This window comes from Teleopsis dalmanni, chromosome 2 (assembly GCF_002237135.1).
Source record: "Teleopsis dalmanni isolate 2A chromosome 2, ASM223713v2, whole genome shotgun sequence".
Taxonomy (NCBI): Eukaryota; Metazoa; Arthropoda; class Insecta; order Diptera; family Diopsidae; genus Teleopsis; species Teleopsis dalmanni.
Genome location: NC_051847.1, coordinates 179,780,439 through 179,806,205, shown reverse-complemented (window position 1 = coordinate 179,806,205; position 25,767 = coordinate 179,780,439). Strand labels below are relative to the sequence as shown.

Sequence of the window (25,767 nt, the reverse complement as noted above, 5' to 3'; positions counted from 1 at the left end):
TTTAAGTTAATAAATAAAAAAAATTCAAATTTTGTATTGTGTATTACAATCATTTTAACCAAATGCAACCTGACAGTTTTGTACTAAAATGACAGCTGAAGTGTCAAAAGAATTGCGCTTATTCGAAAGTAAGAAATAATTCTTGCAATGGACAACGTAAAGAAGTTATTTGCAAGAAATTGTATTAACCGTGGTGTTATAAAAGTGTCTGATATAAACAAAATATTGGTTCCATTATGCGAATCTTGTAAGTGGTTTTAAATATGCTTTATATTTATAAATTACGTCTTATATGTCGTATTAGATGGAGTCTCAGTACCTACGGGGCCAGAAGTAATAAACTTTGTAAAAGAAATTAATAAGGAATTGATACAAATAAACCAAACACTAACTTATATGAAACATCCACTTAATAATGAGGAGTTACTGATACATTCATGGACGGTAGAATCAGAATGTGGAAAGTTGCAATATCATTATTCCGATGTTGAGCGTCATTATTTCTCAAAGTTGTTAGAAAACATGGCCGTTCAGGATAATTACAGTATCCCTTGGAATACAGTTTATACCATAACAAATACTTTGCCAGCTACACAGCATAAAATGACTAAAGATCGTATGCAAGAACTTTTAAATATTTGGATTGAGCAGGGTTATTTTGTAGAAATTGGAGACAATGTTTTTTTTGGGGTAAAGATGTTGGTAGAATACGGTGCTCATATTAAATCAAATTTTCCAGAGCATGTAAAGGAATGCACTTTATGCAAAAAAATTGTTTGGTGGGTAAGTGAAAATTAAAATGCCGTTATTCAATTTCGCTTCAGCTATATGTATTTAAATATATTGCAGGGTATCAAATGCTCAGAATGCAACGATAAATTACATAATGATTGTTTACGGACGTATTTAATTAAACAATCGAAATGTCCTGCCTGTAAAAAATTGTGGAATACACCAATAACTGCACCAGAATAATGAATACGACTTTTTTAATTAAAAATATTTAATAAATTAATTTTTAATTTTATCGTTTTCTACATTATCGGAGTTATTACTTGCAGTTTCTTCATCTTCTTCGTCGTCGTCTTCGTTGTCATCCTCGTCGTCTTCCGTTTCATCGTCTGTGTAGTCATCATCACGGTTCCAACCTACAACGATTATAAGAATATAACCATATAATAACAAAGGGAGTATTGATTATTCCTACCGCTGTAACTAGCATCGTAGCCATCATAATCATCATCACTTTCGTCCATTCCACCTTGTTGTTGGCGACCAAATTTATGCGATCTAGTGGACATACTAAGGTCTTTAGTTACAGATGTTTCATAATTACATTTTGGACACGGTATAGCTTTATTTTTATCATATTTGAATCCTTTACGTCGCACATGATCTTCACAGTAACATGTTTTACAACGTAAACATGAATATTGACCTAAACGATTGCATGATTGACATTTGTAGTTCTCTGATTCTAAAACTTGACATGAAGCTTGGTGTTCAAATTGGTCATCTTCACACAAGAAACCATTACAAAATGAACATTTAAATATACGTCCACCATGTTCCCAAACGCCACGTTCACATTCTAGACATACCGCATTCTGTAATGGGCAAGTGCATGCATGTGATTGCAGGCATTTTCGCCCATGACATACCCAAGCTTCACAAAAGTCACATATAGCTCCAACCATACCAAGACCAGTTGTAAACACACCAGGATGCTTCACTACGCAATCCCCTGTCTTAAGCATGCACTTTATTTTACCGCAGTGTGCACACATAGGCAATCTTTGTAAACTTTGGCAAAAGTAGCAAAATGCCCGAGATTTTTGCTTCTTTTCGCATTTCTCACAATCCATTGGGGCGTTACATGGCATGTCAGCTAATGATGATTCCCTGCTACGTATTTCCTTTAACCGCAATTTTTGTTTCTCAGCTTTTTTCCTCTGACCAGTTTTTTTCTTCGGCATATTGCTAATTTATTTATCGATGTAATGTATTGCATGAACAGCTTTCATTAATGAACTGACGACTGCAAAAAATTTACCACATTGTACTTAGGGTTTCTATTTACAAATTACAGGGTTGAAATTGTAAGCACTTTTTATAACATGAATATATTCTGACATTTGATTAATTAATTTCTGTTACTATTTCAACAATAAAACTGAAATATTTAATAATAAAGTAAGTACTTTATATTAGTTTTTTTTTTGATAATAAATATATACATATATTGTTCTTATTTTCTTTGCGTAAAAAAATTTTAGAAACTGTAGTTAGTTAGTTTTTTCAAGGCAACTACAGCGATCAGTTTGCATGATCATGCATTTAGAATGTGTCAGTGAAATATATTTGTACGAACATCTGCACCTCGAAAGAAATAGAACAAAACATGCGCACCCACAGACTGCTTGACAAAATATCAAATTAATTTGATTTTTCTTTCTGCAATTTATTATCGATAAATAAACAAACATCGTGTGTTATATGAATACAAAGTTTGCCGCGAAAACTATATTTCACCGGAAATGGAATTATACAAATTAAATATAAAATAACAATAATAATCTCCTAACAATAATAATACATTATTTTATTATTATTGCAATTATTTTGAATCATAAAATAAGAAGTTATTTCAGCAGGAGCAATCACATCGTACGAATCAGACAGTTAAAGAACATATAAAAACGGATAAATAGTCGATAAATTCGTATGTACAGTACCATACTGTTCACGATATTTTTTGCATTACCAAAGTTTTTGATCGTTTGTAGTGTCATTTGAATAATAACTAACTGAATAAAATAATTAAGTGATTGTTTTGCCGTTATCATTTATAATGCGATATATTAAAAAATAACAAATCTAATCACATTGTTAACATTGTACATGAATTGAATACATATATTTTAAAATATCCGTTATAAAATAATATAGTTATTAAAATAGAAAATGATACAATATCCTAATAAATAATACAGCAACTACAACTAAACTATTCGTACTATGGAACAGTTAATTTGAACTTAATTTTTAATTCGATGTAAATGTATTGATATACTATATAAAATATGAATTTAATATATATATTTTTTATATATTTCCATTATTTATTTTATGTTGATTTATTCATCTATTTATTTATACATATTTAAGATACAATTTTAAAACTTATTAATTTTTTTTGCCTTTGCGTTAATACAGCAATAGCTGTTGCCATTTCTTTCATGACATGACTTAAATTCAGAAAACAATTATTATGTATTTATAATAATAATATACATCTTGCGGTGAGATACATGCAGTAGCATGTAGAACAAAATAGCTTTCTATCACGAACTACAAATAATGAAAGCCTTTTTTGAAAGACTTTTGTGCCAGAATAGCTAAAATCTTACAAACGGTCTTCTCATCGATCTTATGAAAGACTTTTAACGATCTTTGCCACATTTGCCCTGTGAATTTATTTTTTTCATGAACAAAATACAAGTCTAAAGAGTACTTAAAAGAAAATTGTGATATTTGTAATTGGCCACACTGGCTATGCTCTATGCATATGACAGCAAGTACTTGTCAAAGAGCCGCCGCTATTTTGTATTGGCGTTATTTATAGTTATGTTAATATTGTTACTTTTATAAATAATCTATAATACGTTTCCATATAATTTAACGCAACCAGCGATGGCGGATCAATCTCTTAATTTGTCACAGTCTAAATCAGTTCGCAATCTTCCGGATGTTGCATATAGTCCATCTGCTCGAAATGTTTTTCTTCCCAGTAAATTACGAAAATTATTGGAAGAACATCCCCCACGAGCGGGTGATACATTGACTGAAAGTTCAGAGCCCCCCGTGCCTAATAAAATGCAACGTTTGTTGGAAGAATATAGTTTAATAGAACGCACTCAGCATGGTTTAAGCAATTCTTCCAATGCTACTGGACCAGGGGTATTGCCTGCTGATATAGATGAAATGAGCACAACCGAATTATCTTTTTTAGAAGCTGTACGCTCAGAAAAATTGACGCAGTATACATTAGTCAGAGAAAAATCTGATTTATTGTTTCCACAGTTTTACGAGTTATTGCAGTCACGTTTCAATGAGAATGAAGTATTTGACACAATTCTTGATATTGTACATTTGTGTGCTGAAATGCTTTTCGAAACTCATAAGGATATACTACATGACGGAAATACGAAAAGAAAGGCAATAAATGCAGCCTGGCTGGAGGACGAGATGAAGACATGGCGCTTGCTTTATGCTCTTTATAAAGATAGACTCTTTTTGCAAGCAGATAATGCCAATGATTTAGAAATAATCCCGTTAGGAGTGTCGGAAAAGGAAGTTGTAACTCAGTTGTATACATGTAAGCATTTATTTAACAGTGATCACTAATTTTATTTATACTCCACTAGGCCATTCGATTAATTAATTTAAAGAAATTAATAAATTAGAGAATATATACTTCTACCTTTTATAAATGATACAATTATTATATATGTAAATGTTGTAATAGGTCCGTTCCATGAGCTAGTCGTAGTAAATCTCAAGTAAAACACAAAATATACACGAAAATTTACTGGTGGAACGCACTTGTGTATACACAGTGTTACTGAAAGTTACTACGAGTAGCTCGTGGAACAGATCTCATATAACTTTCGAAAGAAGGTTTCTTTGTGTACTTTATAAGATGATGGCTTTTGGTTGTCATTAGTCACAAGTAATAGGAGGATTTGTAGTATTACTTCCATTGTATGAAATAAATAAAAAAAAGTTATTGGTTACTTTTATTAAAGCCTCAATAATATACATAGCATATTTGATTTGTGTTTAATTTGCCATTTTTTAAATGAGCAATTATTATTGCTATTATTTATTAATTTACTCATTTTTTAATTTAGATAATTCTACATTGCGTGAATATCAATTAGTAGTTGATTGGTTAGAAGCTTGCTATGATTTATGCGATACAACTTCCCAAATCGGTCATTCTAAAGACGCATCAGCTGGTTGGGAGAATACCTTACTTCAAAAGAAATTTCCAAGATCTGTAGCGTTCGGATATACCGACAATCTAGTAGAGTCACTTGATCCAGATGCGCCTGTTCGTGAAAAACGTCGGCTACATATGCTTGATGAAGAAGACAATTTCAGGCTCTCGAAATCAATATTTCACGAGATACGTCAAGGCCGCATTAATGAAGCGATTGCCATTTCCAAATACTGCGGACAAACATGGCGTGCGGCGATATTGGAAGGTTGGCGATTGCATGATGATCCAAATTATGAAAATGTTTTATCAAATAAAAGTTTAAAAGTTCCTGTCGAGGGCAATCCTCGACGTGATTTATGGAAAAAGTGTGCTTGGAATATGGCTAGTTCAGAAAAACAAGATGACTATACGCGTGCCATAGCTGGGACTTATTGTGGACATCTTACCTCTCTTAAAATGTTGTTACGTGGCTCTTGGGAGGATTTGTTGTGGGCTTATCTTAAAACACAAATTGATATACGAGTTGAAAGTGAAATTCGTTCTTGTTGTCTAAAAACCTACCTTCCAATGCCAGATGATTACTGGAACAATAAAATGACTTTAGAGCAAATTTTTAATGAATTATCGGTCCACTCAGACTCTGCCATACGCGACTATGCAAGTAGTAAAGTTGGTATAATACAAATGCATTTAATCATGGATAACACATCTGAACTTTTAAAGGATATGAATAAATGGATTGAAGAAAGTAAAAAATCCAAACCACTAACTCCACATATGCTGCGTTTTTTAACACATATCGTATTATTCTTACGACAAATCGGGCGCGTTGATAAAGAAGAATATGCTGATAATGTTATAGAAGCATATGTTGAAGCTCTTATCAACATGAGAAATTCATCGCTTATTTCATTTTACACTGCAGCATTACCTGGTAAATCTCAAATTGTGTTGTACGCTAAGTACTTAGATTTAATAAATGACTCTCAAGAAAGAGCAGAAGCTGTTAGAACAGCTGTGAGTGCCAGGTTGGATGTGGAAAATATTACAAAACACACTACGATAAAACAAATATCACGCTTTCCTACTGATACCGAAAAAAATCAACCAATTCGGGCAGGTGTTATAACTGAATATGATCAGTCCAAAGTTAACGCATTGGAATGGCTGACGTTTTTACCGGTCCAGCGAGAGGAATTGTTATGGCAGACAAATAATCTGATACGATTCTTTCTCGCTGAAAACAAAACTGAATGTGTACGTGCTGCATTTAGTATGGTTCCAGCAGATACAGTTGCAAAAATATTTGAACTTTATGGATCCCAGTATAATTTACCTGTACGCGAAGATTGTTCAGTAAAAGAATATCTATGTTATCGTGTTTATTTAGAGTCTATAAATCATTTTATGGATTGGTCACAATTGTCTGCAGAAAAACCCAAAAAACCAGAAGAACCCGATGAAAAATCAACTTTCACCGAACGTATTGCAACAGAGTATAAAGATCAAAATCATCAATTAGAACTAAATCGTTGGAAAACAAAGTTTGATAAGCACACAGAAGGTAAAAAAAAATATTTATAATAAAATTATTTAGATACAACTTTTATTTCATTTTTAGTCACACGTGATGCACTTTACAACGTTTTACTTTTTCCACGAAACGGTTGGCTTGTTGATCCAGACATAGAAGAGAGGCCTAGCTATATCAGTAAAACAGACTGGAATAATCGAGCCTTACAAATGGAAAAATTACGTAGTATTTACATACCAGAAATTGTAAATTTTCTATTTGAAGTCATGTTCAAAACTGAAGATTATTTAGGATGCGTTCAACTTGCTGATGAAATAGCGTCTGAACATAGAAAACTGTATAAAGTATACACTCAACACAAAATGTGTGATTTGCTTCAGAAAATCGCAAAAGCTTCGCAAGAATTGTTAAATAATGGAACAGACGCATTTGGTTGTAAAATTTGTCTTTAATTAATAAATTGTTAATAATAATATATCTGTTTAATCAATTTTTTACTGTAACTAAAAAAACAAAAACTGCATTAATTATATGTTATATAAAGAGAAATTTAGTTATTTTTCAAACTGATTGTGTTTTAAGAAGATATTTTTAGATTTGGGCAGGTATCATAAAATATTTGACATTGATTGTCATCGAGACCTTATCCATGTTAATACAAAAATAAACAGTTAAAAATTTTTGTTTTACAAATTTATATTATTTATATAAAACTCAAGATTTTTTACAGAGCTGTAAAGAATCAATAATTGATAATAAATGACATAATTTTTTTATACTCTGAGACTAAAGCAAACAAATATGTATAAGAGTTTTAACAGTTCAAAATTCCAAAAAAAAATTATATCCTCAGTAAATTATTAGACTAAATTAACACGAGCAATCGATTAGGTATTCAGGATTTTTCTTTAAAGAAATATCCAGTAGCAAAGCAAAACACTGCTGACATCCAAAAGAAAGTGGGCAGCAATAAACCTGCTCCCGTAACTAAAGTTAGTCCAATAAAAATACTGCCTGCTATCACTTCTGACTCACTAATGAGTATAGACGTAACCATGTCTGTTTCCTCTTCAGTTCCCTCAATTACATTAGATGAGAGATGGGTGTATGCGTTATCTCTTCGATGAAGAGGAGCTTCTAAATAATATCGGCAATAACGAGGCCGATATGGTCCTGGTAGAATAGCCATGGGTGTATAAGAACCTTGTATGCGAACTCAGAACAAAAAAAATTTGATTTAATATATGCGATGAATAAGGGTTAGCCTAGATCCTACATATTGTGTGACTAACTGGCAGAATTATTGAAGTATATATTGGTTCATCAGCGGTACACAGACGTGTAAATAAAGATACTCCCCAAGTGGACGTTCTCTCTTCCTCCTCTGGAATATAGTAGTGAGTGGACTGTTACAAAAACTGAGGAGAGCGGGTTCCGAAAGTATTGGTATTGCGTTAATGTTAAACGGAAGATATGTTACTACCCTAAGATATATTTTGCAAAATGACATTAATATCCTAAATGAATGGACACTAAATTGTAGCTTTGGTGTTAATCCCCGGTAAAAGTGAAATCGTGGTTTTTACCATTAATTCTCTCTTTTAATTATATCTGCCGAAGTTGAACTGTTAGATCTCCCATTAAATAGCATTATAGCTTTGCCACTGGTTCTAATTGGTTGTAATACAATAGTGCTATGGATCCCTTGGGACCGCCGATATAATCTAACCTAACCCATTATTAATAGCAGTATTAAGACTGTATAATGAATGCATTTAAATTCATACCTTAAGTCAACAGGTCAGAGAAGATGCATATGTCATGCAGAAACACAATTTCTCCCGGAATCAAATACAGACTATGAAATATACATCAGCTGCAAAAATAACTGACAGTTTAAATTCCAATCACTCCTTTGTCAAAAGTCAGCTATTAATGAATTTAACTTTTATAATCCCATCATTGTAGTCAATTATAATTTGTCATTTTTTGTATATAATTAAATGATTTGGGATATTCGCATGGAAAATTAATGATATACAATCAAATAAAATAGGTAAAAGTTAGATCTTTATACTACAATGTATTAAAAAAAATTTTCTAGTTAGTAGAATTACTTATCACATTCAACGGAATTTTATAAAATAGTTTACATATCCTAGAGATATTGGACCTGGGCATAATTCATTTCGTGGAAAAAGGAAGATTTTTGTGTATGCATATTTTGGGCATATGTTTGAACAGAGCAATTTTAAAGTGTTACTATGCAAAAAAATGTTAAATATTATTAAGTTTAAATATGTATGGGACATATTTCTAAATCCCTTGTTTTGTTTTTCAGAAAAATGAAGCGTATTAAAATCTTAATATGTATGTATTTCTTTGTTTTATAGCTACCTGCTCTTTAGTACATCACTATCCCAATCCCTAGGCTTTATTACACCGTACAATCAAGATTAGGTTTAAAAAAAAGAAAAAATTGTAAAATACTGTCAGCATATTTTTCATAACATTTTGTGAAGGACGACAGAATTCTTTCATGGTTTTTAAAACCACTTCTGAAGTTCCTGTAAACTAAGAATTGTGAGTCATTTATTTTTTTAAGACTAGGTAAAAAATAAATTAAATATAATTGCCATTCGATATAATTTTTATTAAACCTTCCTGTTCTAAAATTGCCATTTCTAGAACCTGTAAGAAAGTTAATAAATACTGACTGTTTTTGTGGGGTGGATAGGGACCACAAAACGTCACCTGTAGCTATAAAAAGTAGTTTTCGAAGAACAAAATAACACGTTAAAAATAACTCAAAATCTTATTATTCTGATATAAAAAACACACATGCAAATTTTTTTAAAGATTTTATTTATATATAGTATTATATTTTATTATTTACATATAGCAGATGAAAACTTAATCAGAACTTTTGAAAGGTAGGTGATGAGAAGAATTTATGATTCCATCCGCCTAAACCATTAAGAACTTCGTCGGCGCAGGAACGTAGAGCTACCACAACTTTGTAACGGTGAGATGCTGTTAAATTCGCAAAGTTGCAGCGTTTGAGATGAATCGGGCATGTCATGAGAATGCCAGAAGACAGACCACAAAAGCCAATACTTCATTTCACGCCGTACAACGACCGCGACAGAGATAGATCACGTATTAGATGGGTTGACAACGTGATCGACAACATCAGAATAATGGGTATCTAAAATTAGAGGTCTAAAACAAGATGCAAAGCAGAATGGAGTAAGCTGGTTGATATAGTTAAAGCTCACCCCGAGCTGCAACACTATCTTAAGAATTCCTTTTTAAGATAGAAATATGTCCTTCAATAAATAGACCGTTAAAAATAGTTAATGATCTGCACAGAGTTACAAGAGTAAAAGGTTGTTTTACACCGGATAAAAACAGTTTTGACTGTATCTAAAATTCTGGATATATTGTTTTACAAACAATAAAAGTTATAAATAGTTTATATCATAGATTTTTAATGAAATATTTTAAATGCTTAATACTGTAATTCTATTACTAATATTGTTTTTTGTTCCATAGCCCAAATTCAACCAATAATCTTAAAGCGTTCTACATTCCATCTCCTACTCTAAAGCAATTTCAAAAAATGTTCAAATTTAGCTTAAAAAATTAAGTATATATTTTACGAACTTTTTGCTTTCAGTTTTTACAAATACACCGTGTTGTTGTTGTTGTTTATTATTCGTCGATTCATCGACTATCTCGATAAAGTTCAACTTATGTTAGTAGTCAACTATCTTTAGCAACAAACTTTTAGTTAGTTTTGTGTTTGTTGAGAGTACCGAGCTATACTTCATCGTTTGGGTAGACAAGTGATTGTTCGCGATAAATGAAATTGCAAAATTTTAAGTAATTATGGCTATGTCATATAAAATCAGATCATATTCTCTTAGTAAATAAGTAAAACTACATTTTATTTTTTTTTGTAAAAAAAAATTCAAATATATTTAAAAAATTTTGTCCCAGCATCAATCATCAATCAAATCTGTATGTTAAATATTTGTACTTACCTTACAAGACTTGACTTGCTTTTCGTATTGTTGAACGAAGCTCTTGTACTTATTCCTCTGATTCGTTGGATCTGTTGAAAATTTTATTTTGCTCACCATGTTTAAAGTCTTGCAAAAAAAAACACGTAAATTATTAATATTAAAATGAGCTAATAACTGTGTTTCAAGTTGTGGATTCAATCTAAGATTAAGATCTTTCTTAAAAAGAATTTTTGGCTTCAATATACTGCAACTCCTTTGATATTTGTAGTAGATGTATCTACATTAACGCTATCTTTTGCCTGTCAACATTTAGTTGATTGACTTCGAAAATTTTAACCGATGCTGAGCTGAAGTTTACCATATACTGCTTTCCTCAAATAAATAACTACATATGTAACTCACAGGAGTTTTGTGTTCTTAAGTTATGTGAATATTTTACATTTTATTGCCTTTAAAAAAAAATCTAATTGTATTGTACAAACAATGACAACTAAAAATTTGTTTTGTCCGTTCTTGATTTCAATAAAATTTTAAAAATTACCTTAAATTTTTAGCATTCATTTATCAATTTTAAAATAAATTATATTCTTAATGTAGAAATTATAGTTAAATGGAAATAGAATAATCAAACACTGACAGGATGATATAATGGATTTCTTATTATGGATGTAAGAGTACATTGTAATACCCTAGGTATGTCAACATTTTTCTTATGTAAACTATTTTGTGTAAATCGTATATTTTAGTTCTTATTAATAATTTTGCGTATTATAACTTTAATCTAAACTTGAATTTAAATTTCCTATACAGTAGATGAATAGGATTATATGTACTGTTTGTTTATTTGTCCTGAACAAATTGATCACTTCACTGCCTGCCTGCCTGCCTTTCTGATTGTAATTGTCTATTTTAACCTATTTGCAAAGAAATAAAAAATAAATATTATAAGTATTAACAAGGATTAATAGAAGTTTTACAATGATGTTTCTAATAGGGAAATAATATCTACTAGCTTTCTAATAAAAATTAAAAAAAAAAAAGAAACAAAATCTATTTAAAATAAAAAAATTTCTTACTTTAGTATCTTCTATTTCCACCGCCCATATTTCCTCCTGGTCCACCGCCACCACTGTTGTAGTTATTGCCACCGAAACCACCACCTTGATTTCCTTGGTTGCCACCTTTGTAATAGAAATTTTCATAAATTATATATATATCGGACAACAGTTTTAAAATTAAATGCTGTACCTTTGTTAAAACCTCCTTGGTTGTATGGGGCAGAGCGATTGTTGCCGAAATTATTACCTCTTTGTGGACCACCTCCATAACTTTGTTGGTAATCATTTCCAAAATTACCACCGTTTGCATTATTATTACCACCCCATCCACTATTTCCATTGTTAGGGCCTCCAAAATTGCCTCCATTGTTCCAACCACCTTCATTACCTTGATTGTTCCAAGGTGCAGGCTGATTATTCCAGCCACCACCACTAGGACCTCCTTGGTTACTACCAAAGTTGCCATTGTTTCCAAAGTTGTTATTACCCCAATTACCACCGTTTTGTCGGTTGTTTCCCCAACCGCCTTGATTACCACGATCACCACCTCGTCCACCACCACGTGGACCTTGGCCACCGCGTCCACCACCACCACCACCTCCTCCATTTTGACGGTCCATGTCCTATATTTAGAATAATTTTAGACATAAGGAAAACTAAATTTATTACCAGAAAGTACCTGTTTAGCAATAGCTTTTTTTACATCCAATATTTTATTTTTAATTGTATGATTTTTTTGAAGAATGATTTTATCCACAGGATCATAATCATCAAATTCGATAAAGGCAAATCCTCTCTTCTTTCCAGTTTCTTTGTCAGACACAATATTGACACCTACAATACTGCCAAATTCCTTGAAGTATTCTCTAAGGCATTCTTCATCGTGGTCATCTCGCAATCCTCCAACGAACAGTTTCTTTACTGTTGCGCCAGCATTTGGGCTATCAATATCTTGACGTGGCACCGCACGTTTTGGTTCAACTGTGCGTCCATCGATTTTGTGTGGTCGTGCATTTTGAGCGTTATCAATCATATATGATTGAGAGTAAGTAATAAAACCAAAACCACGAGAACGTTTAGTTTTGGGATCCTTCATAACAACAACATCCACGATGTTACCCCATTTCTCAAAATGCGCCTTCAGACCATCATCGGTAGTGCGGTAATCTAATCCACCAATGAACAATTTGCGAAGTTGTTCTGGCTCAGAAATGGGCTAAAATAATATATAATATTAATTAGGTAAAAATAAAATGATGCAAGTCTCTATAGAATGACTTGTATACCACATAACCTAACAGCTAGAAAATTCTGTATACTAAATTCACACAGCAGACTATGCCGCCAATATTTTTTAAAATAATAAATTCAAGTATTGTATTCTGTATGTCTTATTTATGATTTAAATTATTTGAAGAAAGTTTTCGCCCACACTAAAATTTTGTAAAATAAATTAATTTTCACTAGAGTTAAAGAACACCCGCCATTTTGCTTTTACATGTTTGCTAAAATGGAGGGTGTCTTATCACCGCATTTTTTTGGCAAACAAGATTTTCATGTATATGATTTTTTAAGTTCCCACAAATAGTTAATTTCAATGATATTGTTTGTTTTTTTTTGTCTTCGATAGCATTGTTTATAATTATGTATGCTAATTTTTAATAAAACGTTTCTTACCTCATCGTCATAATTGCCATTTGAGTTTTCAGTTTTAACATCAACCATGTTATATATAATGTAAAATATTCGTAATTACACTATTTGAAATAATTAAAAATAAACTTTTACTAAACTGTAAAATTCTACAATTTTTGAAAGAGCCACACACCGCAATCAATAACCTAGCCGAACAATCAACGAACGCAGATTAAGCGAATCCGCAATAATGGCGCCGATGCCGGCCTCTTGCTTGACGAATAGTTAAAAAAGTATTTAAAATTACAGGACTGCATTTTGCTGTTCAACCACTGATTGAGTTCAGCTCAAGCAACTTACATCAAACTGATTCTTGAATGTAAACACTGTCTTATTATATATTGAGTTCATATATGAGATGATAAAAAACTATGTGTTAATTTAAATTTCGTAAAATTATACATAATGTTTAAGAAAATATTTAGGCATTACATTTAGGCATATTACTCCTCACTGTATTTGTTATATGTTGTAATTACAGAAATATTCACATTGCATAATAATTGATTAATATTTTGAATTAAATATATTTAGTTATTAATAACATGCAATATTTATTTTATAAAAGTTAAAAATAAAATATTATAATACAAACATCGGATGTATATATACAAAATTTTGGTTCAATACAGTATTGGTTTTGGTGATTTATATGAAAATAATACAAAATAATAACAGTTGCGAGTGTTAATGACTGCTTTTAAATATTTTAAAAAATTATATATTTTTAATTAATTAATTATTTTATTTTTAATAAAATTCGTGCACTAACTGACTGGTTAGTAATTGTAAAGAAGTTATTCGTTAATTTATTAAGGAATTTATAATTTCTGTATTATGTTCATTAAAAAATGCTTCCGTTATCAAATTTTAGGATAAGACCTAAAAAAATGTGCACATTGATATTAATTGAAATACAATATAAAATGCTCACCAATAACTTTTTTGAGTCATTCATTTTATGTATATTTCCATAAAAAAATTTTCTTCATAAAATTATCAACAGAAATTTTTGTATTTATATGTATATATCAACCATAAACTTGTTTCAAATTTTTTTACTCATCATATGTTTACTGATTAAGCAGTGATGCCAAGATATTCTTAAGCAACTAGAAGTTGTTCTATTGAAGTAAACATGTTAAAAGAATACACCTATATTTTCTGTTATTTTTAGTAAAACTATTACATCTCTTGCATCACAATGAATATCTAATACAATAGCAATTAAATGGTTTTTTGATAAAAATATGTTTTAACTAATGGTATGTTCTGTTAAATTTAAATTTGCCTTTAAAAATTAAATGATGATGGAAAATTATGACAGAATACCACTGTAAAACCAATTTGAAACAAAAACAAATACGATTCTTTTGACATGATAGTATATTTACACTATCGTAACAGCGATTTGGTTACTTCATGTATTTCATATACATGTTACATTAAAATATTAATTTAAAAAAAAATTATGTTTACTACATCTTTCCTTTTATTATATTGTTTCACTGTTCGCTAATTAATTTGTCATATTGTTAATTTGCTTCACTTGATTATCGGTAAATTACTTCGACTAATCTTTTAAAGAGAACACAGTATAGAATGTAATATTTTCTGTTAAACACTTAAAGGAAAATGTAAAGATAATGTAAAGACTCTGAGTTTTAATTACATAACAGTTATTTTTCTAATTTTACCCTTTAATTGTTGCTTTCAATGCAAAATGATAATTTTTGACAGCTGAAATTACAAACAAAACTCTTGTGTGAATCTAGTATTATTAGAAAAGTTGTATATTTTTTACCGGATTATCAGAATAGTATTTAAAATTTTGTGTAATGAGGTGAAGATATCACACAGTACAAAAACAGAAATCATGACGCTGCAATGGCGCTTGATATATTTTCCCACCTAATTTCGCTATTTTGCCAACACCATCTTTACTCTCCACGGTGTTTGCTGAAATAAGAGCATTTTCTGAGTAATTGTGTTATTTGTTTTGGTTTTTTTAAAAATTCGTTACGAAAATTATACGACAGTAAACATTTTGCTTATCAACCAGACCGATTTTAATATTTAGCAATTCTGTTATGGTAAACATATATAGATTTTTTTGCGATTTTACACAAAGAGGTACAATTATTCAAAATTTTCTCTTTTGCTTATATATATTGTGTTGTTCAGACTATCGTTTTTAATTGCTTACATCTTAAAAATTTTTATAATATATTAATATTATGCATCTCATATTATTTCTTCATATTAATGTAATAATGTAGACAACAAATTATAATCGCTAACTACTTATATAGTAGCTTTGATTTAACAAAAAACAACCAATTTTTTTACCGTATAACCACACTTTATTGCAATATATATACATATATGTGTAAATATATTAATGACTTACTATTAACAATTATATAAATAAAATAAATCCAGTTAGCTTGGATTTTAAAGTTTAAATAACTTTATAATAATAATTTGAAAATATATGGCATCTACCAAAAATTTTCGTTTCCGAACACTTTCGTTAATTTTCCCGCTTTGCTAGCGTCAAGTATACACTTCATTGGTATAATTGCGTATCCGTTCTTGAACAGCGAGGTTGTGTGTGAGTTATTTTGCCGACTAAGTTCAGAAAAATATTATAAATAAGTGCTATCATAATTAGTTCTAAATTTTATTTAGAATAAGGTAAATATTAGTTGAATCATTAAGTTTTGATATTAGTATCAAAAATTTGATAAATATTTCATTGTGCCAAAGTTCAATTATTTTCTCTATACATAAGTGTGACGCCATTTGCAAAAAATTTTTTTATCTGCAAATTTTATAATAAAGATAAAGCTAAAACTAATAGTTCTAAAATATTTGTTTTAGAAATAAAACTTAAATATGGTTGGATCACGTGTCTATGTTGGAGGATTACCCTATGGTGTTCGCGAACGGGACTTGGAACGTTTTTTTAAGGGTTATGGACGAACACGCGATATTCTCATCAAAAATGGTTATGGCTTTGTGGTAAGTATACGATAATCAATAGTTTGATGTATATATATTTATATATGTACCTTATATGGCAACAAAATTAAGGGGTGTTTTTCTTTTGCTACGTATGTAGTGGTGCGCATTAAATATGAGATGTTCATATTTTTGCTCTAAGATGGTGACGCCGGTTGTTTTTCATAGTAGATTTATATATGTATAAAGTTATAAAATTTATTAAAAAAAAAAAGAAAAAGATTTTTTTTGTTTTAACATAAAATTTATAATTATTGTGTAAATAATGTTTATTTTAGAAAACTTAAAATTATATTTAACTATATTTTCTAGGAATTTGAAGACTACAGAGATGCAGATGATGCAGTATATGAGTTAAATGGGAAAGAATTGCTGGGTGAACGGTAAGCATAAAAAAAATACCTTCTATTATGATTTGTGTTATTCATATTTTTTTTTTTTCTCCAAATAAAGTGTCGTTGTGGAACCAGCAAGAGGTACAGCTCGTGGTAGCCATCGTGACCGATATGATGATCGGTATGGCAATCGTCGGGGAGGTGGTGGTCGCTATAACGACAAGTAAGTGTATTAAAAATACATGTATATTTAGGGCAGTTAATTTATATATAAAACAATTAAATATTAGTTCATAACTCAATTTACATTTAAGAAAAAATTATCTACCTACACATTTAAAATATTTATACTCCTATAACTTATCTAATATATGCGTTTACTTATGAAAATAGTTTGATAACATTAACAGTAAAAATGTTTATAAAATATAATATTTTTTGCACCGTATCATAACAGTTTTTGTTATTTGAGTTTTTGTTAACTCTTACGTTACAATATGTATATTAATTTCCATTTGAAATGGTTGATTTTAAAAGTACTTTATTAGAGGTTAAAGTACTTTTATTATATTTCCATTCACTAGTTATTAAATTTTTTTTAAATAGATATTTTGTGTTAATTTTCACACTGATTGTGCATAATATGTTACAATACAGTATTTCTTGTCTAACTTGATAGTTTGTCGTGTTGTTCTAATTATTTTATTGTTAAAGCTAGCAATATTCATTTGTGTAACAACAAAGCATATTTATTAATCTAGTTCTTGAGTATCTAAATTTTATACATGAAATAAATTTATACATATGTATTCCTCATTAATTATGTATTCATATGAATGTGTTATTTATTACGAATATACATGTAAAATTTTTTTATGTATCCGGTTTAAATGAAATATTAATAATGTTTAGATGTAGATATAGAAGATGTACTTTTTAAAACCTTTTATTTTAATCATAATATTGAAAGATATTTCTTTATATTGTAATCATATACATATGATCACCAGTTCTATTTTAAGTCGACATGTGTTGCAACTCATTCTCTGTTAGGTTATTTGCTGATCTTCAGCCTCTTAATCTACGTGAATCTTTAAAAATTTGCTAATATATTTTTTGTTTTAGTTAGTTTATGATTTAGTGATTTAGTTAGTTTATGACTTGTGGGTTAAGATTTTGAAGATTGATTTAATCTGTCTTTAGGTATGAATTTACCGTTCAGCTTGTGAAGTATGTTATAGCCCATAGTTCATAGTTTAAAACAAATCAAGTTTTTTTTTTGTTATATGTATGTTTTTATTTTTTTAGAAAATATTAAGATATATAGTTTTGTTAATTTCGTTAATTTGATTGAACTGTTAATTTAACAAAACTGAACTTGGTTCGGGATTAGTATTAGGTTTACATGTGAATTGAAATATCCAATTAAACAATATAATCTACATATTTTCTATAAAATCATTCCAAATACAATTAACCAAATATGGACTTACGCCAATAGTCTTTAAACACATTAAAGTATAGTGTATGCTTAATGAGTCAGCTTATAAAAGTTGCTTCTTAATAAGCGTAGGTGTATACAAATATTTTTACTGCGCAAAATGTTAGATCTGCACATTTTTTCCAAATTTTATAGACAATGAGAAAGTGTCATATTACTTTTGGTTATTATTTTCAAAATACACATCATATATATCTGCAATAATTGCAGTTTAGGATATGATGTTAGAATCATACATACTACACTCTTCTGTGTGGAAGAGTGTGTCATCCAGATTGTGCGTTCTGGATGGAAACTTTTCTTGCCAAAAATATTTTCAAAATAATAAGGTAATTTCATATTATAAATGTATAAAAAAGATTGTGCAATAATTTTGAGATAAATAAGGTTTTCTGAAAAAACAACTGAAAATTAAAATAAAATTTTCGAGCCACTATTCTCCCTTAAGTACAAAAACATATTAGACTTCCAATTAGTAGCGGCTTTTTCGATTTAAATAAATCATTCTTGATGCATTGCACCTTTTTTCTTTGAGATTTAACATCCAGCATTATCTCGTAATTAAAAGTATTTTTACCTAATGCATGTGAGTTATAGCCTTTACATAATTAAACTTGTAAGCTTATTTGATTAAAATATCCACAAAATATCTAACCATAAAAAGGTGAAAAATGATAACTTTATTTAATTTATTTATTAGATAACGAATACTGTGAAATGTACAATAGTAATTAGTAAATTATTGTGTTTGTAATACCAATAATTCGTCATTTTATCGAGAGTGTTTCTAATAATGAACGCAAATAAACAATACTTTGCTATCATAGTGAACTGTTCATGTTCGAAAGACATTAAATAAATATTAGTTAGTGTTTGTGTAAACGACAGCAAACTAAATGACATTCGAAATAGTGTCATATAAAATTTTTAATGTTCTCGTTAGTGTACTTTTTACGAACGAATGTGTTTCTTAATACAAACCCTGAGACTTTTTTGAACTATATATAGTAGAAATAATATATAAAAATTTTAATTATAAAATAGTACAGTGTGATTGGTACTTTGCAGTTTACTTTCTTTCATTGGTTTCTGACACTTGTTATATATTTACGTATATATTAAATTTAACTTAAATACAGGGTTAGGCGATGGAAGTGTTATGTATTCAAGCGACAATATCTTTTTTGTGTGAAATTATGTTCTATTGATACAAAAATACAAAAATTTGTAGAAATAATCAAAATTTCAGTATCCATTCACTTTAGTCCGATGTGGCCACCTTTTGCCTCTTGCCTTATTATGGCCTTCATACGGTTTAAAAATGAGTAGTTGCATGTTTCATAAATGTGATCTTCCGGTATTTTGGCCCATTCCTGAACAATGGTTTTCTTTAGCCATTGTCAGGTCATGTCCAAAAAAGCTCAGATGCAATAGTCCATCGCATTTGCATTTGGCGAATTCGAAAGCCATTGTGTGGACGAAATGAAGTGTGGAACATGATGTTTTTACTATTTTTTGTTTATAAGAGGTATATGAGACGGTGCTGAGTCGTGTTGAAACGTTCATGGTCTACGATCGAAATGTGTGCCCAGATACGGCTTCAAAGGAACTTTCAAAACTTTTTCCCTATAATAAGTCGGATCGACTTATTAAGTTTGGCCTTCACTATATACTTAACCATTTCAGTTGAATGTTGCTGTTTTTTTCGTCCACCACCATAGCGTTTGGCGACGCTGCCTGTACTATTAATAACGATTTATGGTACGATACACAAACATTTTATTCACTTTGAGGTGTTTGAGCTTACGAACAATAAAAAGTGGGTTGTGATTTTCCAGTCAAATATAACACAATCACACTATTACGTTTGAATTCCATTTTGAATGACTTTTGTTCTATAAAATATAGACGCAAATGCTTGTGGTAGCTTTTAAACAATATAAACAACAGTCATTCGTATGATTTTCACGTAGTGCGTCGTTGGTAACACTTTACTTGCCTAACCCTGTGTAATAACAATAACTGCAATATTATAATTTATTTTAAAATATTTCATTTTAAAATTTCAACAACTTTAATCACAATTACAATATATGAATAGCAAATTTTTTTTGTCTAATTATTAACATTTTTTTTTTTCTTATAGAAACAAAAACTCTAGATCATCTTCTCGTTATGGACCACCATTGCGTACGGAATATCGTTTGATAGTGGAAAACTTGTCGAGTCGTGTTAGCTGGCAGGTATGTTAATAATGCATGTGTAGGATTTAAAAAAATTTTTTTTTGTCACCTATAAGTAGTTCACTTTAGATAAACATTAAAAGAAAATTTTAATATCCATGTGTAATTATCTGTAAAGTTTATCAATTATTATATTATATAAGTAAGTCGATAGTTTGGAGTGGTTTGGTTTATAATGCGATTTGAATAGGGTTGTTTAAGGACTTCATTTAGACGAAGAAAGATGTAAACTGTGGCGTTAACTGTCTATAGTAACTTTGAAGCTGCAACGTTCAGCATATTTTTCATTATCGACGATTGGAGAATAAAAACTACGTTACTCACAATATTTTTAACAACACGTAAAATAGTTCAGCGTTTTATCTTTAGTATACTTTCACCCAACCATTATAGAGTTATTTGACTGCTTATTATGATAACAACGAAGATGAATTCGATAGTGTAATTGCGAAAACGAACATTTTGAAGAGAAGTGATGATATGCTGCATTGTATATTTACTGTAAATATTAGTCAGTCTATTCAAATTTTACAGATAATTACATAATTAAAAATAAATAATTAAATGAAATTTGTTTTTCCTATTAAAACCACCTACTAACCGAAATGTATGCTTTAATTTCCTCTGTTCCAAAAGTTTCTTTCTTTATTGTAATATACAAACGAGCATTGTCAATTTTCTTTTTATTTTCTAACTTTTTAATGGGTTTTTGATTTTATTTTGTTTTAACAAATGAAATATGACTGTAAAAAGTTTTGTTAAAGCGAATATCTAAAATTTCTCTTTATATTATTTTACTAAAATAATGACTGGCAATATCCCATACATTATTTCTTCTACACATATGAATGCGTCTAGAGGGGTCATCATCGCCAAAGGTTGTATGATGAGGCTTTAATGACTGTCTAAAAGTGGTACAATAACTCGTTGAGGCAACACTTAACAAGGCAGACATAATAATAATCATGACTCAGTGGTACAGTGGTACAGTGGCGTGGAGCCAGAGATTTCCTTATTCTTATAACTGGTTTTGGTGTCCAATATCTGATGCGATAATGCTAATGTGATGCTTTTTTATTGCGTATATAGAATGAAAAAAAAAAAATCAAAAATTTCTTAGAAAATTATAAGATACGAGATAAACTAATATTTAACGCAAACATAAAGTTTTGGTGTAAAACAACAGATGTCAAGTCACGTCTTCAGAAGCCGCCAAAGTAATGAGACTCGATCATAATGCTAGGGTTTGTTGCTGCTTTCGCTAATGACAAAAACACAAAATGGACGAAAGCAAAGCACATGTTAACATTCAACGTCAAGCTGAATTTTTGAGGCGAAACTAAAAATAATGAAATACAAAAGTCTATAAAATGATATATGTCTTATTTTTATAACTAATCCTTATAACAATCAGACATTAAGTTTTATATTCTTTATTAAAAATAATTAGGTACATATTAATGTAAATTAAGAATGTAATGTTTTATATAATTAATTTTAGAATTGTCAAATTGTCTTATAGTGATCCATAAAGTAAACGAAGGGTCATATTCAAATGTTTTAATACTTTGGCTAAAAGTCTCTGCGCTCTCTGTGCTTCTGATGGCGCATCTGGTGGCTGCAACTCAATAAGCAAACATCGCTTTCCCTTAATTTATAATAACTGGTGAGCGAATGAAGCCGTTGGTTACATTCCCTGGTTACTTGTTTTTGATGTGCGAATTAAGACTTCCAACGAACTGATCTGATTGTCCTATTTTTCGATGATGAGAAGAAACAAAAAAAAAATCGTCAACATCATACCAGCTATGTCCGTGCAAGGAACTAAACAAAATTAGCATCATGTTTAGGACATGAACATTTTTCTTTCTTTTCCAGTAATACACGTACCGTTCGTTCAGTATTAAAAGTGCTGCTTTTAAGTGACGTTGGACTGCCAAATAGGTTTAAATACAATGCAAACTTACTCTGTATATGATGGAGTGCAGTGTATATACCATATATGATAACCAACCCAATTGTGTGCTCCTAGGAGACTATGGCTAAAGTTCAGGCAAATTTTCCATAAAAGTACACGTCGTACTTGCATAAGAACTCTACCTCTGTCTAAATATTTAATTAAGGCTTCTTCAATCGATGCGATTTGCGTTCTTTATTCGATTTAACTTAAGATGTGTGGCTTAGAAAAACGATGACGCTTTGGTTCAATGCGTTTGATCTACTCGTATTCGTGTGTGTTTCTGGAAAAGATTTCTATTCCTAATTGCCAAATGAACTTCCCCCCATATTTGGAAACGAAATAAAAACTAGTAAAAGATCTGCATTATGGAAGTGGCAGTTTCAGTTCACACAAATGGGTTAAACACTTGACAGACAGTTAAATTTTAACATATAAGCAACATTATGTAAGATTTAAATTTATCTTTTCAATATATATTTAAATTAAATATAAAAGGACAAAAATTATTTAGTTGTGTATTGTAGTTTTCCATTATAAATGTATTTGTATTTGTATTTAAATTAATGCAATTGTTTTAAAAATAATTGAATTCTAATAAATGCATAAATATTAGTGCTGCATATTAAGGTTGATTATAATATTTTACTAAGGCCCCACATATATCATCACATATACTACAGGCGACAGCAATATATTGAAAGGGTCAAAGAGGCTCCCAAGAGAGACCATTTTAGGATACAGGGACAAAAGGCAGCCTATGCGGAGTTTTAACAGATTTTTCAATATTTTAATGCAGCCAATATTTATGCATATATTGTTTTTCGATTTTTTTTTTAAATAATAGCATATTATTGATTTTTTTTTCTTATACAAATTGCTATAAATATATAAATTTAATTATTTCTTTTTGTTTTTGTTGCTTTTTTTTTATTTAATTTATTTAGGATCTTAAAGATTATATGCGTCAAGCCGGTGAAGTTACATATGCTGATGCTCACAAACAACGTCGCAATGAAGGGTGAGTTCGATATCAAATTCAATTTTCTATTACCTGTACTCATATATGCTTTTTGAATTTTTAGTGTTGTTGAGTTTGCTTCAATGTCGGACATGAAAACTGCTATTGAAAAATTAGATGATACAGATTTGAATGGTCGTCGCATACGATTGGTCGAAGATCGTCGTGGAGGACGTAGTGGTGGTGGTGGTGGAGGTGGACGTGGAAGATCTCGTTCATCAAGTTCACGCTCTCGATCCCGTTCCCGTCGTCGTTCTCGCTCACGCTCTCGTCGTTCTTCACGTTCTCGCTCTAAGTCTCGCAGCCGTTCTAAGTCCCGTGGAGCACGTTCTAAATCAAAGTCACCAATTAAATCTCGTTCGCGCTCTCGTTCTAAGTAAGTAAAACGTCTAAGTATTTGTTTTTATACAACACAAAATATATATATATTGACATAGTTATGCTCGGTTTAAATGTTGATGTTTGAGTATAAAGCATTATATCTGAATCAAGTTAATTATCAGACCAATTCTGGCAACGATCTTTCAGCTTACTACACTCAAACATCTTGTGAAAGATCGTTTGAAAGATCTTTCGTATTGTGGTAGCGGTCTTTCACAAGACTGAAAGCTATTGTATATCGTCTTTCTAAAGACCAAATGAAGGATCTACTATTAATCAGATCTTTCAATTGTCAGCTAATTATTCAGAAAATATACATCTTATGGCTATTCATCACATTTTTATTAAAATTAAGTTGTTTACATGCAATGGGGTAGGGATTAACAGCTGTGTTTGATTTCACCATGAAAGAAACAGAACAAAACAGCTTTCTTTTCACATCGAACTGCAAATGACAACATTTTTTTGAGAGACTTGTGCCAGAATATCTATATTTTATAAACGATCTTACGGTCGATCTTACGAAAGACTTTTAATGATCTTTGCCAAAATTGTCCTGTGTATCGGTTTATTTATAAAGTTATTATTTATTATGAACAGGATTGATACGACTGATTTTTGATTAGACTTTATAATTAAAATATAAATTTGATTAGATTTTCTAAAATATAGATTTTTCTAAAATATAGATTTTTCTAAAATATAGATTTTTCTAAAATATAATTTTGAATAATTTTCTAAAATAAAATTTGTTAACGTATTTACTTTGCGTTTATTATAGTATATCTTTAATGTCGTTTGTATTATATATCGTTTATATTATATATAATTTATATTATATGTAGATTTATTATAGATTATTTTTATATATATATTTAATTGTTAAATTTTTTTTTTAGTAAATCACGTGAGGTTTCTAAATCAAAGTCAAAGTCTCGCTCACGTTCACGTTCAATGAAACGTGATTCCCGCTCACGTTCACGGTCAAATTCTAAACGTGAATCACGCTCAAGATCAAGATCCCGTTCAAAATCTCGTAGAGATTCTCGTTCACGGTATGTTGAATAAATTGTTTAAAGTATATTTTTTAAATTTTAATATTTTATTTGTTCTATTCTATTTTGCTTTCTTAACTGTTTTTGAACACAATTTGTTTGCTTGGATTTTGATGTGTCTTAATTAATTATATTTTATATAAAAAAAGCTAATTAATTTTTACTATTCAATCAACACATTCTTTAATTTATTATTATAATTATGTTAAAATTTTTAAAGTTTGAATAATCATATCTCTTTTATCCATATTATAGTGATCGCTCTGTCTCTGCAGATAACAAGTCTCGTTCCCGATCCCACTCCGTTTCACCTAAAAATGGAAATGCATCACCAGATAGAAACGAGAGCATGGAAGATTAAATATATGAACTATTTTAACAAATTCATTCTTTTTTGAACTTTACATTTTTAATATTTAAATATGTAATGTAAAATAACAAGTTATAATTTTAATATTACTATGAGCGAAAAGTGTGTGTCGCCATATGAGATAAACAAATAATATTGATTATTCTCATTAAAACTGTAACATTCATTCATATAATTAATTATATATTAAAAGAAATTAAACTACAATTTATTGACACCATTTTAAATTTAATATTCTAATTTGATCACTAAATGTATTAGTACATAAAAAATAAAATAAAATATAAAAAAAAGTTATTGACTTTCTATATTATATAGTTTCTTAATCTTGAGGAAGGTAAAGAAAGAACATCTTAAGTAGAAATGAGCATCTAGTTTTTCGTAGAATAGTTTGCTAAAAACACAAAATTCTTCGTATGTTATCTGTTAAAATAAAAAATCTTATATTGTTGCTCTTTCAAGAGACCCAAATGTCTAGATGAAAAGGTTGTTGCAAATTTGAGCTCTCAACAGTCTAATAAATGTAAAGAATTTAGTGATATATAGCGTTTGTAATGACC

At 29.8% G+C, this 25,767-nt stretch overlaps 5 protein-coding genes across 6 annotated transcripts; 3 read left to right on the top strand and 2 right to left on the bottom strand.

The window, feature by feature from the left end:
- The first annotated feature begins 40 nt into the window (after positions 1-40).
- Positions 41-1,039, top strand: LOC119677856 (non-structural maintenance of chromosomes element 1 homolog). The gene is made up of 3 exons (XM_038089413.1): positions 41-247; positions 305-783; positions 850-1,039. The coding sequence occupies exons 1-3, from the start codon at positions 148-150 to the stop codon at positions 973-975; spliced, it is 705 nt and encodes a 234-aa protein (XP_037945341.1). The 5' UTR covers positions 41-147; the 3' UTR covers positions 976-1,039.
- On the bottom strand, positions 992-2,161 carry LOC119677855 (zinc finger protein 330 homolog). The gene is made up of 2 exons (XM_038089411.1): positions 1,208-2,161; positions 992-1,148 (listed from the first exon to the last, which is right to left on the bottom strand). The coding sequence occupies exons 1-2, from the start codon at positions 1,974-1,976 to the stop codon at positions 1,012-1,014; spliced, it is 906 nt and encodes a 301-aa protein (XP_037945339.1). The 5' UTR covers positions 1,977-2,161; the 3' UTR covers positions 992-1,011.
- A 1,387-nt stretch (positions 2,162-3,548) lies between these two features.
- LOC119679416 (nuclear pore complex protein Nup107) lies at positions 3,549-7,014 on the top strand. The gene is made up of 3 exons (XM_038091760.1): positions 3,549-4,378; positions 4,914-6,569; positions 6,627-7,014. The coding sequence occupies exons 1-3, from the start codon at positions 3,694-3,696 to the stop codon at positions 6,989-6,991; spliced, it is 2,706 nt and encodes a 901-aa protein (XP_037947688.1). The 5' UTR covers positions 3,549-3,693; the 3' UTR covers positions 6,992-7,014.
- Positions 7,015-10,991: 3,977 nt separating this feature from the next.
- LOC119679495 (heterogeneous nuclear ribonucleoprotein 87F-like) lies at positions 10,992-13,499 on the bottom strand. Its single transcript, XM_038091877.1, has 5 exons — positions 13,303-13,499; positions 12,305-12,841; positions 11,816-12,248; positions 11,644-11,748; positions 10,992-11,481 (listed from the first exon to the last, which is right to left on the bottom strand). Exons 1-4 carry the CDS (start codon positions 13,348-13,350, stop codon positions 11,645-11,647), a joined length of 1,122 nt encoding a protein of 373 aa, XP_037947805.1. The 5' UTR covers positions 13,351-13,499; the 3' UTR covers positions 10,992-11,481; position 11,644.
- Positions 13,500-15,855: 2,356 nt separating this feature from the next.
- Positions 15,856-25,490, top strand: LOC119677787 (serine-arginine protein 55). 2 transcript variants are annotated; one of them, XM_038089303.1, is made up of 9 exons: positions 15,884-16,017; positions 16,204-16,344; positions 16,657-16,727; positions 16,798-16,902; positions 20,327-20,423; positions 23,328-23,401; positions 23,466-23,777; positions 24,682-24,837; positions 25,093-25,490. In XM_038089303.1, exons 2-9 carry the CDS (start codon positions 16,219-16,221, stop codon positions 25,196-25,198), a joined length of 1,047 nt encoding a protein of 348 aa, XP_037945231.1. In that variant the 5' UTR covers positions 15,884-16,017; positions 16,204-16,218; the 3' UTR covers positions 25,199-25,490. The 2 variants fall into 2 exon arrangements, with proteins under 2 accessions (XP_037945232.1, XP_037945231.1); XM_038089304.1 differs by lacking the exons at positions 23,328-23,401; positions 23,466-23,777; positions 24,682-24,837; positions 25,093-25,490 and adding an exon at positions 21,282-21,819 and having other exon boundaries at positions 15,856-16,017.
- The last annotated feature ends 277 nt before the right edge of the window (positions 25,491-25,767 follow it).